Source organism: Palaemon carinicauda, chromosome 2 (assembly GCF_036898095.1).
Source record: "Palaemon carinicauda isolate YSFRI2023 chromosome 2, ASM3689809v2, whole genome shotgun sequence".
NCBI lineage: Eukaryota > Metazoa > Arthropoda > Malacostraca > Decapoda > Palaemonidae > Palaemon > Palaemon carinicauda.
In genome coordinates, this window is record NC_090726.1 from 88,765,687 (window position 1) to 88,779,230 (window position 13,544).

A 13,544-nucleotide genomic window follows, 5' to 3' on the forward strand; every position below is an offset into this window, starting at 1 on the left:
AACACTCCCATGGAAAAATCACAAATTTTAAGTAATTTGTATTTTTCCTAACAGTACTTACCTCGAACTACTTTCTCAGGAGTATCTGGGATCCCCTCCCAACCGACCAGAATTTTGTGTAGTTTCCCCTATCTCCGTTTTCTATAGTGGGTACCTCTGGCGGAGGAATACGCGCCATGAGGCGACCCGGGGTCAGAGAGCGTGCTCGGCCAGGTCTCGACCTCCAGTAAGTTTATGATAGATAAGGTTCCAAAAGTCCTGTAAGGCACTCGGGGCAAGATGGGTGGGCCATAACCCAAAAGTAGTTCGAGGTAAGTACTGTTAGGAAAAATACAAATTACTTAAAATTTGTGATTTGTTCCAACACGGAGTACTTACCTCGAACTACTTTCTTAGGAGACTTATATTTTAGGAGGTGGGAGTGGCCTTTCGGACCGAGAGACCGTCTGGAGAAGGGAAAAACGAACCTAGATAGGAGGCTAAGTTCTATTAACCCAAAAAAAGAAACGAGAAACTAGTGAAAACTATGCAAAAAACTATCTTAGTGTCTAAGTGACTCACCTCTGTAAGAGTCTTCGGAGACGTATGCATCCACTGAACATGTTCCCCATGGTAGGTGAAGGGATCAAGGGTAATGGAGGAGAAGGTTGATACGGGGGGGGAAAGGTAAGGAAGGAACCTGTGTCTCTTGGACTTACTGCCCACAGCTTCCCCGGGCTACGCCTTTAAATCTTCTGGAACGCAGAAATGAAGGGACCAAGAAAAAAGCCGTCGAAAGATTTTCTAGAACAGTCTTTTAGGTAGCGAGCCGTAAAGGTGGACTTGACCAAGTGCCTGCCTTCAGGATCTGGCCCACCGCCATGTTCCTCTTGAAGGCCAACGAAGTACTCAGGCCCCTAATATCATGGGGTCTAGGCTTTCCCAGAAGGGAGACTCCAGAGCTGTCGTAGGCTCTCATGATTACCTGCCGTAACCAGAAAGAGACCATATTCTTGGAGACTGGCTTCTTCACTAGCCCTGAGGAGACGAACAGACTCTTGATCACAGGCCGAAGCCTGGAAGTTTCCTCTAGTTACTTACGCACCGCTCTGACTGGGCACAGTAACAAGTCCCTCGGGTTGTCCAAACCCAGCATCGCTGGCACTGAGAACTCAAACCTAGGGTCCCAGTAAGCTGGGTTCTGAGTCTTGGCTACAAAGTTAGGTAAGAATCTGAAAGTTGCTTCCCGCCAACCCTTCGAGTGCGAGACCTCATATGACAGCCCATGGAGCTCACTTACTCTCTTAGCCGACGCAAGGGCTAACAGGAAGACTGTTTTGAGGGTGAGCTCTTTGTCCAGAATATCTTTGAGGGGTTCGAAGGGCGGCTCTGACAGAACTTTCAGAACTCTAGCCACATTCCACTGGGGCACCCTCGAGCCCTGGGGAGAACACGACTATTCGAAACTCCTGATGAGCATCGAGATTTGTCTAGAGGCTCCTATATCGATGTCTTTCAGGAGGAAGTCTTGGCCCAACGCCGCTCGGACTCCCTTGATGGCTGGGATGGACGTACCCACGTCGTCTCTCAGATAGACCAGGAAGTCGGCTATCTCGTGAATGGAGGCCTCCAACGGCCTGATGTTCTGTGAGGCGCACCATTTAGTAAAGGTGGCCCACTTCGCCTGGTATACCGCAACCGAGGACCGTCTTAGGTACCCCCGACATCCTTGTTGTGGTCTTCGACGAGTATCCTTCCCTCTTCAGGAGGCGCTCGATAACTCCACGCGTGTAGGCGGAGGGACCGAGGGTTTTCGTGAAACCTTTGGAAGTGTGGTTGCCGGAGGAGGTCTGGCCTGTCTGGAAGGGGCCAAGGAGGAAGGCGCGCCAGTTCTTTTAGGTCCGCGAACCATTCTCTCTCCGGCCACCAGGGCGTTACCAAGGTCATCCATAGGTTGTTTGCCCGCCTCACTCTGTTGAGAACTTGTCTGAGCATCCCGAAAGGCGGGAAGGCATACACGTCGAGATTGTTCCAAGGGTGTTGAAAGGCGTCCTCGAACGCTGCTGTTGGGTCTGGCACAGGAGAACAAAACACGGGGAACTGTGCGTTTAGCCTCGTGGTGAAGAGGTCTATCACCGGCGAGCCCCACTTCAGGATGACCGTCCGGGCCACTGTCAGGTGCAAGGACCACTCCGACCCAACTACTTGGCCCATCCTGCTGAGGCCGTCGGCTAGAACGTTCTTCTTTCCCGGAATGAACCTGGCTGTGACTTCGATCTGTTCCTCTACCGCCCATTCCAGGTATTGAGTCGTGAGACTGCACAGCTCCTTCGACTTCAGTCCTCCTTGTTTCTTCACGTAGGCCACCACCGTGGCGTTGTCGCACATCAGAGCCACGGTGTTTCCCCGGAGTAGATGGACGAATTCTCGGCATGCCCTTTGCACGGCCATCAGCTATAGCACGTTTATGTGACGGCTCTTCTCCGCGAGGGACCATTTCCCTTTTGCTGACTCGTCGAGAACATGGGGTCCCCAACCCTCCTTTGATGCGTCCGTGAACAGCAGCATCTCCGGATGATCGATTGCGACGGGCCTTCCTTTGAGGGTGTTTGTCCTGTCATGCCACCACTTCAGGACTTCCTTTGTCTCCGGGAATACCGGGACTATTCTGTGCGGGGAGTCGCCCTGGGTCCAGAGCTCCTCCAGGTTCCATTGAACTCCCCTGAGTTTGAGCCTCCCCTGGGGGACCAACTTCTCCAATAACACGAGGTGGCCTACCAATCTCTGTCAGTCCTTGGCTCTCCTGGGCTGGTCCGTTAGGAAGGGTCGAAGTATCTGATCCAGATTGTCTAGCCTCTCCGAGGAGGGGAAGGCCCTCACCAACTGGGAGTCTAGAACCATCCCCAGGTAGGTCATCCTGGTGTAGGGTGTCAGCTGTGACTTTTCCAGTAGATGATGATACCCAAGACACTGCAGAACTGTAGAAGCTTCGCGCCTTGCTCCCTCTGAGGCTGAAAGCAACAACCAGTCGTCTAGGTACCGAATCAGGCGGATGCCCTGCTCGTGTGCCCAGGCTGAGACTGTTGCGAAGACCCTCGTGAAGACCTGAGGAGCTGTCGACAGTCCGAAGCAGAGGGTTCTGAATTGTAACGCTTGGGTACCCCATTTTACTCTTAGGAACTTTCTGCTGCAGGGGTGGACAGGGATCTGGAAGTAGGCATCCTTGAGATCTATGGACATCATGAAGTCCCCTTCTCTCAAGGCTGCCAACACAGACTTCGGGGTGTCCATCTCTAAGTGGGTCTTGCACACAAACTTGTTGAGGGCCGACAGATCTATGACCGGCCTCCATCCCCCTGTCACTTTCTCCACCAGGAAGAGTCTGCTGTAGAACCCCGGCCCGGGATTCCTGACTGGTTCTACCGCCCCTTTGGCGAGCATGGCCGACACTTCCTCCTGCAATGCTGTTCTTCTCAAGGGGTCCTTGGGCGCCAACCACTCCACCTGTTGGTCCGGGATCAGAGGGGGCGGTTCCGCTAGGAAGGGCAACCTGTACCCTTCCTTCAGTACTGCTACGGTCCACGGATCCGCTCCGTGGTCCCGCCAGGCTTGCCAAGTGTTTGAGGCATCCCCCTACCTGAGGCTTCAGCCGGAGTAGGAGGTCTCCCTTCCTATCTCCTTCTAGAGGTGCGGCTGGATCGCCCTCTCCTGGAGTTGGAATAGGCGGGCCTAAAGTTAGACTGTGGGGCTGAACTACCCCTACGGGAGGGCTGCGGGCCTTGGTGCCAAGACACCGACGGGGAGTCCCTCATCGGTTGGACTGGTGAAACATGGGACGGGTGAGGGACGTCTGAAGAGGGTCTCCTGTGGGCTGGCCATCTTGCAGGCGGGGGTCTGGGCTCTCCCGCTTCTTTAAGCTTCCTGACCCTCTCCATGGTCTCCTCGACTGCCTTCAGGGGGAACACAAACTCGCCCCAAACTGGGGCTTGCTCAGCACTGTGTCCCTCTTCCGCAGGACCCAGTTGGCTACTTGAGAAAGCGACTGGTAAGATAGAAACTTAAGAGCCTTTCCTCCCGAACTGATCAGTTCCCTTAGTAGGGACTGATTCTCGGGAACGGAGAGGTCATGAGATGACTGGAATCCCACCAACGTGCAGGCCCACCAGTCCAACCACGAAGACACGTAAACCAGGTCTAGGGCCATATCCTCCATCATGGCAGTTTCCCCTGGTGAAAAGCACACCGGAACAGAGGATGCCTTATCTTCAGCCGCTCCTTGGTTCAGAATGGCGATCGCTGGCTCGACCGTACGGGGACCTCCGCGATGCCCCTCCGGGACATGAAAGCATTTTTGCGTTTTAAGTCCCGGGAGAAGTTTGGAGGCACCCTGGCTCCTGGGGGGAATCTGCTTGGCTGGCTATGAACCTGTCTATGTGGTCCATACCCTGCTTCACGTCCCTCACCAGGGGAAGGGCCAGGGAAGGCTTCTGTTGTACTGGGTTGTCTACCAGTCTGCTAAGACCGGAGAGCCAGGCTTGTTCTGCCGAGGGCTTAAGCTCATCCAGACTATGGTGGCGCCTGATGAGGGCCAAGACTTTCCTGTAGGTGGAGACTTCGTCCGTAGAGCATTCCCCCCCTTTCGCGAGGCCTTCTGTTATCTGATCCTCTGCATGGGGAGCCTCGTCAATGACGGAGGGATCCGCATGGGGAGCCTCGTCGATGACGGAGGGATCCGCGTGGGGAGGAAGCCTCTTCTTCTCCTGCTGAGCCATTGGCAGGGCGACCCGCTGGGCGGGTGGATCCGATGGGACGGGAGTAGCCGTCATGGGTCTACTCCCTCCCGCGGAGCTTCGCGGAGCTGCGGGATTCTCCGTACCAGCTGGCTGGCTTTGATGTTCTGGGAAAGCCGTCGAAGAACCGGAGGCCGGGACAAAGCTGCCAGGCCGAAGGAGCGACTCTTTCCGCTGGGCAGATGGAGCGGGAGCCTTCGTGGACTTATGCTTCTCTACCGAGACCTGGTGCGACGACCTCCGACGATGATCGGTTCTGCTGGAGGAGCCGTGCCGCGAGGGTGGCGAAGGGGCTCTAGGGAGCCAGCCAGAGGTGCTCAGGGTGGCAGTAGCTTTGAGTAGATGACTCCGGGGGATCGTGACCCGCACCCATTCACCTTTCGACAAACGACTCCTCTGATGCGTCTCGAGTTGCTGGGGGATCTTCGTGCCGGTCCGCTGGCGAAGAGGGCTGTAGAAACACGGGCGGGAGCGTTGACGACGTCGCCGGAGGAGACCAAGTAACTTTCTTGTGGGCGAACCAGGCGTCAAACTCCTCCTCCAGTCTCATGGGCGACCTGAAGGGCGTCCTCGGAGGCGCCCAGGCGACGGGATACGAACTCGGTGATTCTCCTTCCTTCTCGGCGTCTCCCCCGGTCGCTGAAGTACCTGAAATGCACACCCAAGATGCGGGGGAAGAGGCCGTAGCAGGCTACCCCACATCGTATCGTCGGAAGAGACGGGCCCTGCGGGCACCAGGACCTCGTCTCCCGAACACACTTCCTCCCCTCCCTCAGGCCCCCCCCCACTTGCCTGAACCGACACAACATCCCCACCAACAGACATCTCAGACTCCTGGGGAAGGGCAATAGGCTGCTTCCCCGCAACCGCAACGGACTTACCTCGTCCCCTACTCTGGGTAGGGGAAGGCGGTAAGGAACCCCTCTCCGACGAGGCATCGGGCGACGCTAGAGGCGAGGCGACGCTAGACTTCTTAGGCGAACTCTTGGTAGCTTTCTTCTTCTTCGTGCCGTAGCGCACCCACTGGATCTCGTTCCAAGACTCGCACTCCGGACACATGGCTGTAGGGGAACAAACACTGCCCCTACACGACGAACGCAAGGTGTGGGGGTCGACCTCCGGCTTGGAGAGAAAGGCACCACAAGATTTACCGGCCATAGGCCCGGGGCAACGACGGGGATGCTCCATAATGAAACAATAAAGCACCAATTGACACAGGGACACAGAGGAAAGAGGTGGATAAGGTTAAGGATTGAACACGTGGGGACCGCGTGGAGACACAAAGGGTCGCACTGGGTGAAGAGAGAGCGCGGCGAGATGTTAATCACGTAGCGACCAAAAACTTACTAGAGGTCGAGACCTGACCGAGCACGCTCTCTGACCCCGGGTCGCCTCATGGCGCGTATTACTCCGCCAGAGGTACCCACTATAGAAAACGGAGATAGGGGAAACTACACAAAATTCTGGTCGGTTGGGAGATCCCAGATACTCCTAAGAAAGTAGTTCGAGGTAAGTACTCCGTGCTGGAATAACTAAAGATTTTATATATACTGTATTTATAGGGATATACTTTCGGCAAAGCTGAAAGACAAGCCATGATAATTTTAGCGAGGGATAACCACCGCAACCATTAGTTAGCAGGAGGGTTGGGGGTAACCGACTACCCAACTCACTTACACACCTGGTCTGAGCACCCACTACTTTCTGGCAGGACTTCTTAGGGGACAGTGCGGGCAGGCCAATTTGTATAACTAGCTCCAAGTTTGCATGTTAGGAAAAATACTTATTACTTTCAAATTTATCATTTGTTCAGACACAAATACAAGCTCTTCGCTACTTATAGGGATGACTTACCTCTTAGGAATATAAGCGGGGTTATCTTTCCCTCCATATTAGACTGAAGGTAGTAGGAACCTAACCCTCACTAAAATAGTTGTGCTATGCGCAATTAGCGGCCAACACAAGATGTGTGTTTGGTATACTAGCAATGTGGCTAGTCTTAGTAAATAGGATCACAAGTCATAGGAATCTGAGAGTACTGAGACTTCACCCAAAAGCCTCCCTTGCAGGGGGTATTGGAGACTTAACAAGTATTATTTCTATACTTAAAATACACAAGTGAAATGAATCTTACCTGCAGAGAGGTGTAATCCGCTATGCTGGGTACTGTGGTGTTGATTTCCCCGGGAGGGGAAGAAGGTGAAAAGAACAAGGAAGCCAGTCATTCATTACTCATTCACCCCAGACTAACCCGGGTAACCTCAGCCCTCAACCCTCTGCTACTTTTCCATCAAGGAGCTTGAAGTGTTTTAGACCACTTGTTGTGCAGCCACCACAGGACCAATGGAAAACGTATCCATGTTCCTGTGGGTTACGTCTTGCAGGTACTAGGCGGTGAAGGTCATATAAAGATTCCACACACCTGATGGTAGTACCTGCCCCACAGAGTAGTTTTTCTTGAAGGCCAGGGACATTACTATGCCCGACATCAAGAGCTCAAGGTCATTTTTGAGGAGGAAGGTCAGCATTAAGTGTAAAGTCAATGACCTTGCAGATTCAAGAAGATATTGTATTTCTTTTGACCCTCCTCTTGACCTTCCCCAAGCTGACAAATAGTGCTGGCATGGGCCCAGCTGCTGCTGTTCTTTAAGGTAACACCTCAGACTTCTTACTAGACAAAGTACCAGTTGGTCTAGATCTTCGATTACACAACGAAGACTCTCTATTATCTAGAATAGGCCAAATCTAGGATCCAGCACATCCTGATTTTGGCGGGACCGAATCACTAGGGGAAACGGTACCGACCCTTGACCTACAAGGTTGACCTGGAGTAATCAGGGCTATGCTGCTACTCAGATGACCGGCGGACACGGGAAGAGATTAGGGGGTTAAAGAATAAGCCTGCGATTTCTTCAACTTTGAGGAAGACCACGAAGGACAAGAACACTGCTTTGACTTCTTTTTCCTTCTCCCGAAACTCTCCCACTGGGAGGCAGACCAATCCCTACACTCACTACAGGTGTCATCCCAGTGACACTGGCCCTGAGCAAGCTGGACTAAGCAGGTGGGGGTCCATCTCCCTTCGATCATGTACGCATGGAACTTTCAAGAAGAAAACCAAGCACACTTGTGAAAGAATAAGAATAAAAGTATTACTTCAATGGCAAGTCTTTGCGGGAGTGAGTGGCAGTATGACAAGTCTCCAACGAGCCAGAAAGAAAAGTGGGTGCTCAGTACAGGTGTATGAGGGAGCAGGATAGTCAGCTAACCCCCACCCCTTCCGCTAATTAGTGGTTGGGGGTGGTTATCCCTCACTAAAATTATCATGGCTCGTCTTTCAGCTTCCCCCACGGTATATCCCTATCAAAAGGGATATTTGTGTTGGAACAAATATACATTACAAATTACAAGAAACGCGGTGGTCTGAAACGTCGTCCGACTTGCGATTCGTTCAGACCTCAACTCCCATCCAGCCAAGTTTGTCAACAGGGTCCCTTGCAGAGGCCTAAGACCTAGAGGGGAGGTTCTGCGCCGCCATTACCACCAAGTCTGGAACTAAACCAAGATTGCCCTTCTGCTGACCTGCAGCCTCAGAGTACTTTGAGGACCAGTTTTCAGGAAGGTTCTTCATGTCCTGCTCCTAGGGCTTGGCCAAAAAGGAGGCAAGGAGTGATGGAGTCTCCTGAGGAAATCGACTGGCTGCTGGGCCTGAGGAGGGTCCAACAGGACCAACAAGGGCTCTGGAAGTGGAACGGTTGGTTCGGTAGTTACAAACTCTACCGGAGACAGAGGTAATTGGAAATCTCAAACCCCTCTTGTCCTCGGGTGATGGGAATCCCCTAGGGAGGTGTCTCCTCCCTGTGGCCCCTTCTCGACTTGACCAGTTTTACTAGGATGATTGCCAGTTTCTCCCAAATGGGATCAGGGCTAGTATAGAAGGCTTTGAGATTCTAGGTATCTGGATTAACGCTTAGGAAGAGCAAAAGGATGTGACGTAGGAGGAGGAGCAGGCCAAGGGGCAATACTCCTACGCCTGGGGTCCACAGGTGGATCAAACTCCCAGGCAATCCTGAAACCACAAGGGAGGCATAGAGATTGGGCAAGAGGGGCCTCTGATCATGGAGCTGGGACCGGTTCGCTAACCGGCTGCTTCACTATAGTTACAAGCTCAAGAAATCATGACACATCCTTTGCGAATGAAGGGATGGCCGCAGGAACTCCAACAGGCGAGCATTCATAAGCGTGCCGATCACGTACAGTTGTTTTCTTGGCGAGGTTCATGTGCTTGCCACAGAGGTAGTGCTCGCAGAGCTTTGTCAGCAGGAGCTCGCCCACCCAACTTTAAAGCGCATGGCTGGCGAGTGCGCGGCAGAGCGCAAGAATCTCCCGCCCAACTAGGAGCGTGAACAGGAGCATGAACAATCATCAGAGAACATGCCAGAAGTTGACAAGTAGCCTTTCACGCTCCTACAGGAGGAGGCATGTGATCGTATGGAAGCAAGCTAAGCTAAGGGCCTTGTTTGAGAAAAGTCGCAGACGTCAGAATAAGCAGGTTCTACCCTGTACAGTATAGAGTAAAGCCCAGGGCAAGGACCCCGAAAGGCCAGGTCTCACAAGACTTGAGACTCATTGTGGCCTAGAGGACCAATGACAAGGGACTGAGACTCCAAGCAGTTGGCAGATGATCCGAAGATTTAGACCATGGCATATAAGAATCTAATGCTTGCTTGCGAGGTACTCGAGGGCAAGACCACTAATTGAGGAAACCCTTTCTCACAGGTAAGGATGACGACCTACTACAGGGTGCAGAGGAACACACCGTTTCTACTGATGAGGAAACTCAGTGAGCTAAGCAACCTCAGGGTGATGAGTGTGCACAGCAAGTTGAGCAAGTTCAGCTGGCTGAACAAGTTCAACTGGCATGCTCATCTCAGGAAGATCACAAACCTAGCCGGGACTCCGGGAAGATCCTGCCCGCAACTACTCAGGTGAGCAAAAAGTTGCAAAGGACGCTTCAGCATAGGGCACGAGACCTGGAGGGAACACCACTCCAGAGGCTCAAGGGAAGGCTGTAGCCAAACCTTGCGGAGCAGATGTGTACTCCTGCTGTGCCCAAGCTTCAGCAACTCCAAGAGCTGTTATTTATTGGGGGAACCTGAAAGCCCCAAAGAAGGCCAGAGTTGACGCATATTGTCAAAAAAGACAGACTCCCCACCTGAAGGTTATCCGGGGATCAAACGGTCATCACGATTACTCACCCGTCCTCTGGAGAAGACAGAAAAGGTAGGGTCAGCAGGGAGAGGATGAGGCACCGGAGAAGTTTGACCTCAAGGAAGACCCCAAGGGATATTACTTTCTTCCCACTAGGAGGATGACCACTCCCAACACTCTCCGCAGGAAGAAGCCTGAGTGCAGAATTGCGTCTGCACGCAGGGCAAAGAAAATGAGGATTCGCCTTCTAAGTTGACATAAAGGTCCAACAAGAGCAATCTTCAATGCCAAGGCAAACCCGCATATTGACAGCCTTCAAAAGACCAGACACACCTACAAAGAGAAAGGGAAAAGCAAAGTAAGTTTTATAGTTAGTTTAATTTTAGGGTTTACAGGAGAGCGAAAGTACAAATACACTGGATGAGTGTGAGAGCGGGATGACTAGTTATTCCCACTAATTAGCAGCGGGTTATTATATCTCGAGTAAAAAGTTATTTCTAGTTTCCACCTACCCCGAAACAATATCTCCATAATAATAAAGAGCAAAGGATTTGTATATGTGTAAAAACAACTTTCTTGATAATTCTTCATCTCAAGCATTATTAGTAAACAGCTTTTCTTAGCATTATTAGTAACCACTTATGCTACTGTATCTACATTGTGCTAGTAAGAATCATCAATGCTACTTCTACATCTGAAGTATACTGAACAATTTTATTTTTTGCATCTACCTGTCATGTGATCAGCTTGAATAGTCTTTGATAGGCTTCATTCATATTCTGAAATCCTTGACACAAACAAAGAGTAATAAAGTTTTTCAGACCATGCTTTGGGATTTACTTAGTTCTGAATTCAAGTACTTTACAAATAAATTTCCTGCTAAAATTGATAATTTAGTGCTTTCTTTGAAAAGATTACTGGAACATTTAGACATATACATACCCGTTCCCTTTCAGTTGTTTCCTCTTCCTTGTCTGTATTAGCCTGGGGTTTAGAAGGTGCAAACATATTATAATTGCCTTTGTCAGATACACCAGGATGTAAAAAGCGACAGTTTGTTCCCCACGTACACTGGCCCTTGTTGAAAAATCTGAAATAAAAAGCACAAATTGTTAGCCCTCCAAAACATTATATTAAAAACCAATTTAGTTCAAGTAACAACCAACAGCAATTCTTTGAGCTAGGTATACTAGTGTTACCAGCAATGATCAGAAGTTTTATAAAAACAATGATCAGAAGTTTTATAAAAACATTTTCTTTTCAATGGTAAAAAATATGAAAAATTCGGAGGTAATTTGCATTTTTCCTAGCATACAAACCTGGAGCTGTTTATAGGGGTATTACTTTCGCCGTAGCTGAAAGACGAGGCAAGTTCATTTTAGTGAGGAATAACTACAACATCCGCTAATTAGAGGGTGGGGTAGACTGGCCACCCTGCTCACTCACACCTCTCGGGCTAACAACCATTTTGCTTTCTAGCAGGACTTCTCAGGAACAGGGTGGCAGGCCAATTTGTATAAATAGCTCCAGGTTTGTATGCTAAGAAAAATACAAATTACCTCTGAATTTGTCATTTGTTCCAGAGCAAATACAAATCCTTCGTTATCTATAGGGGTAACTTACTCTTAGGAGGGAGGAAGTCCTCACCAACTGGCCTTGGTTATCTCTAGTTCAATCTGTGATCAACCCTAGTAGGAACTCTACCCTCGCTAAAATCGAGTGCCAATATAAGGTAATGCACTAATAGCGGCCTGCAGAAGCTTGTGTGTCAGTAGAACTAGCCATGTGGCTTGTCTTTAACGTAGGAACTCAAGTACAGGACCTAGAGTTCTAAGACTTACCCAATACCCTACCTTATAGAGGTATTAAGGACGTAACAAAGTATTATTTCTATACTTAGGAAGCACTAGGCAAAGTACCAGTTGGTCTGGATCTTCGATTACAGAACGGAGACTTTCTATCCGCAAAAGGGCCGAACCTAGAGTCCAGCACACACGGATTTTAAGTCTTAACAATGAACTCAGGAGACATAGCTGTAGTTTCTTCGCCCCATCTCCTAAAGTGGGAGACATCAGAGGATAGACCATGCTGTTCGCTAACTCTCTTGGCCGAGGCCAAGGCAAGTAGGAACACCGTCTTCCACGTGAAGTGGCGGTCTGAGGCCTGGTGTAAAGGTTTACAGGCAGGGCCCTTCAGTGACTGAAAGACCTGAACCACATTCCAAGGAGGAGGGCTAAGTTCTGACTGAGGACAAATAATTTCATAACTGTGTATGAGTATGGCTTGAACCTCCAGTCTAGCTTAGAAAGCTCTTTTTCTGGTATCCAAAGGGTCCTGATCCGGTAACTGAGACTCGGATAGTCCAGGACTTGTGGATAATAGTCCAACTTCCTCTGAAGTCTCGCAGAGTTCTGGTTCTAGTAGTGATGGTGACTCCTATTGTGGCCAGCGAGAGTAGAAGGCCATTTCACAAAGGGATTTAAATACCCCTGACATGTACCAGGTAGTCCATGAGGGGGCAAGTCTAGATCAGACGTCTAGATTCGGTCAGGTAGTCTTTTAAAGTCAGTTTGCCCCAATCATTTATAGAGTGAGGTCATGCTGGTGAGAAACTAATTTTTCCCCTTAAAACATAGAAAAAGAGATGGATAATAGCTGTGAATTTTAAATGACCCTTCGAGAACAAGCTGATGAAATTTGTGAAAAATTGAAAAAGTAATTTAAGGAAAATATAAAAAAAAAAAAACAATAAACATTAGCAGTGTGAGTAGCGTTTGCCCGGAAGTGCTTTCCCGCTTCAAAACAATATGCCGTATCGGTGCTGTGTTCCCAAATGTAGGGGAAATTATAATAAGGGACCTAAAGTACATATCTTCAAGTTTCCTGTAAACGAAAAAAGACAAATCTGGATTCAGAAAATACAGTAAAGAGATTTTCAACCCACCGCAAATAAAAAAATCTCTCTCTCTCTCTCTCTCTCTCTCTCTCTCTCTCTCTCTCTCTCTCTCTCTCTCATATATATATACATATACAGTGGAACCTCTACACACGAACGTATCTACATCCGAATTTTCCAACATCTGAAGTAAAATTCGAGCAATTTTTCGACTCTACACCCGAATTTTATTTCGACACACGAAGTAAGCAATTTTTGTCGTACCGGTTGTATCCGAATTTTTCGACACGCGAAGTACAATTCTAACACGTTCCTACTCTACACCCGAAGTAAACAATACCCGTGCACGTAGATGGTACTCATAGTGCCGGATGTATTTTTTATTTTCGCTGATAGAAGGTAGCATTTCTACCTCGGAGGGACCCTCAATTAGCGTGGCTTGGGACATTCCTCTGTTCTCGTCGGCTTCGTGTGGTTGTGCCCTGTGCGTTCTGCTATTAACTGTGTTTTAATCGTGATTTTTTACGTTCATCCTTTTACGGTATTTTACGTAAATCATGGGTCCTAAAAGGCTTAGTTTCGCAAGTGGTAGTGGTAGTGGTGAGAAAAGGAATAAGGAAATGCTTTCTTTAGAAAGTAAAGCAAGGAATTATTGAAAAGCATGAGTG

At 49.7% G+C, this 13,544-nt stretch overlaps 1 protein-coding gene across 21 annotated transcripts in view; it reads right to left on the reverse strand.

Annotated features, from left to right (window-relative positions):
• The window catches only part of LOC137625896 (zinc finger CCCH domain-containing protein 18-like), a 384,898-nt gene that overhangs the window by 295,535 nt on the left and 75,819 nt on the right, over positions 1 to 13,544 (reverse strand). For all 21 annotated transcript variants that reach the window (XM_068356883.1, XM_068356874.1, XM_068357032.1 and 18 more), the window contains exon 5: positions 10,923 to 11,070. In XM_068356883.1, the coding sequence (XP_068212984.1) occupies positions 10,923 to 11,070 (148 nt within the window). The remainder of the gene's footprint in view (positions 1 to 10,922; positions 11,071 to 13,544) is intronic.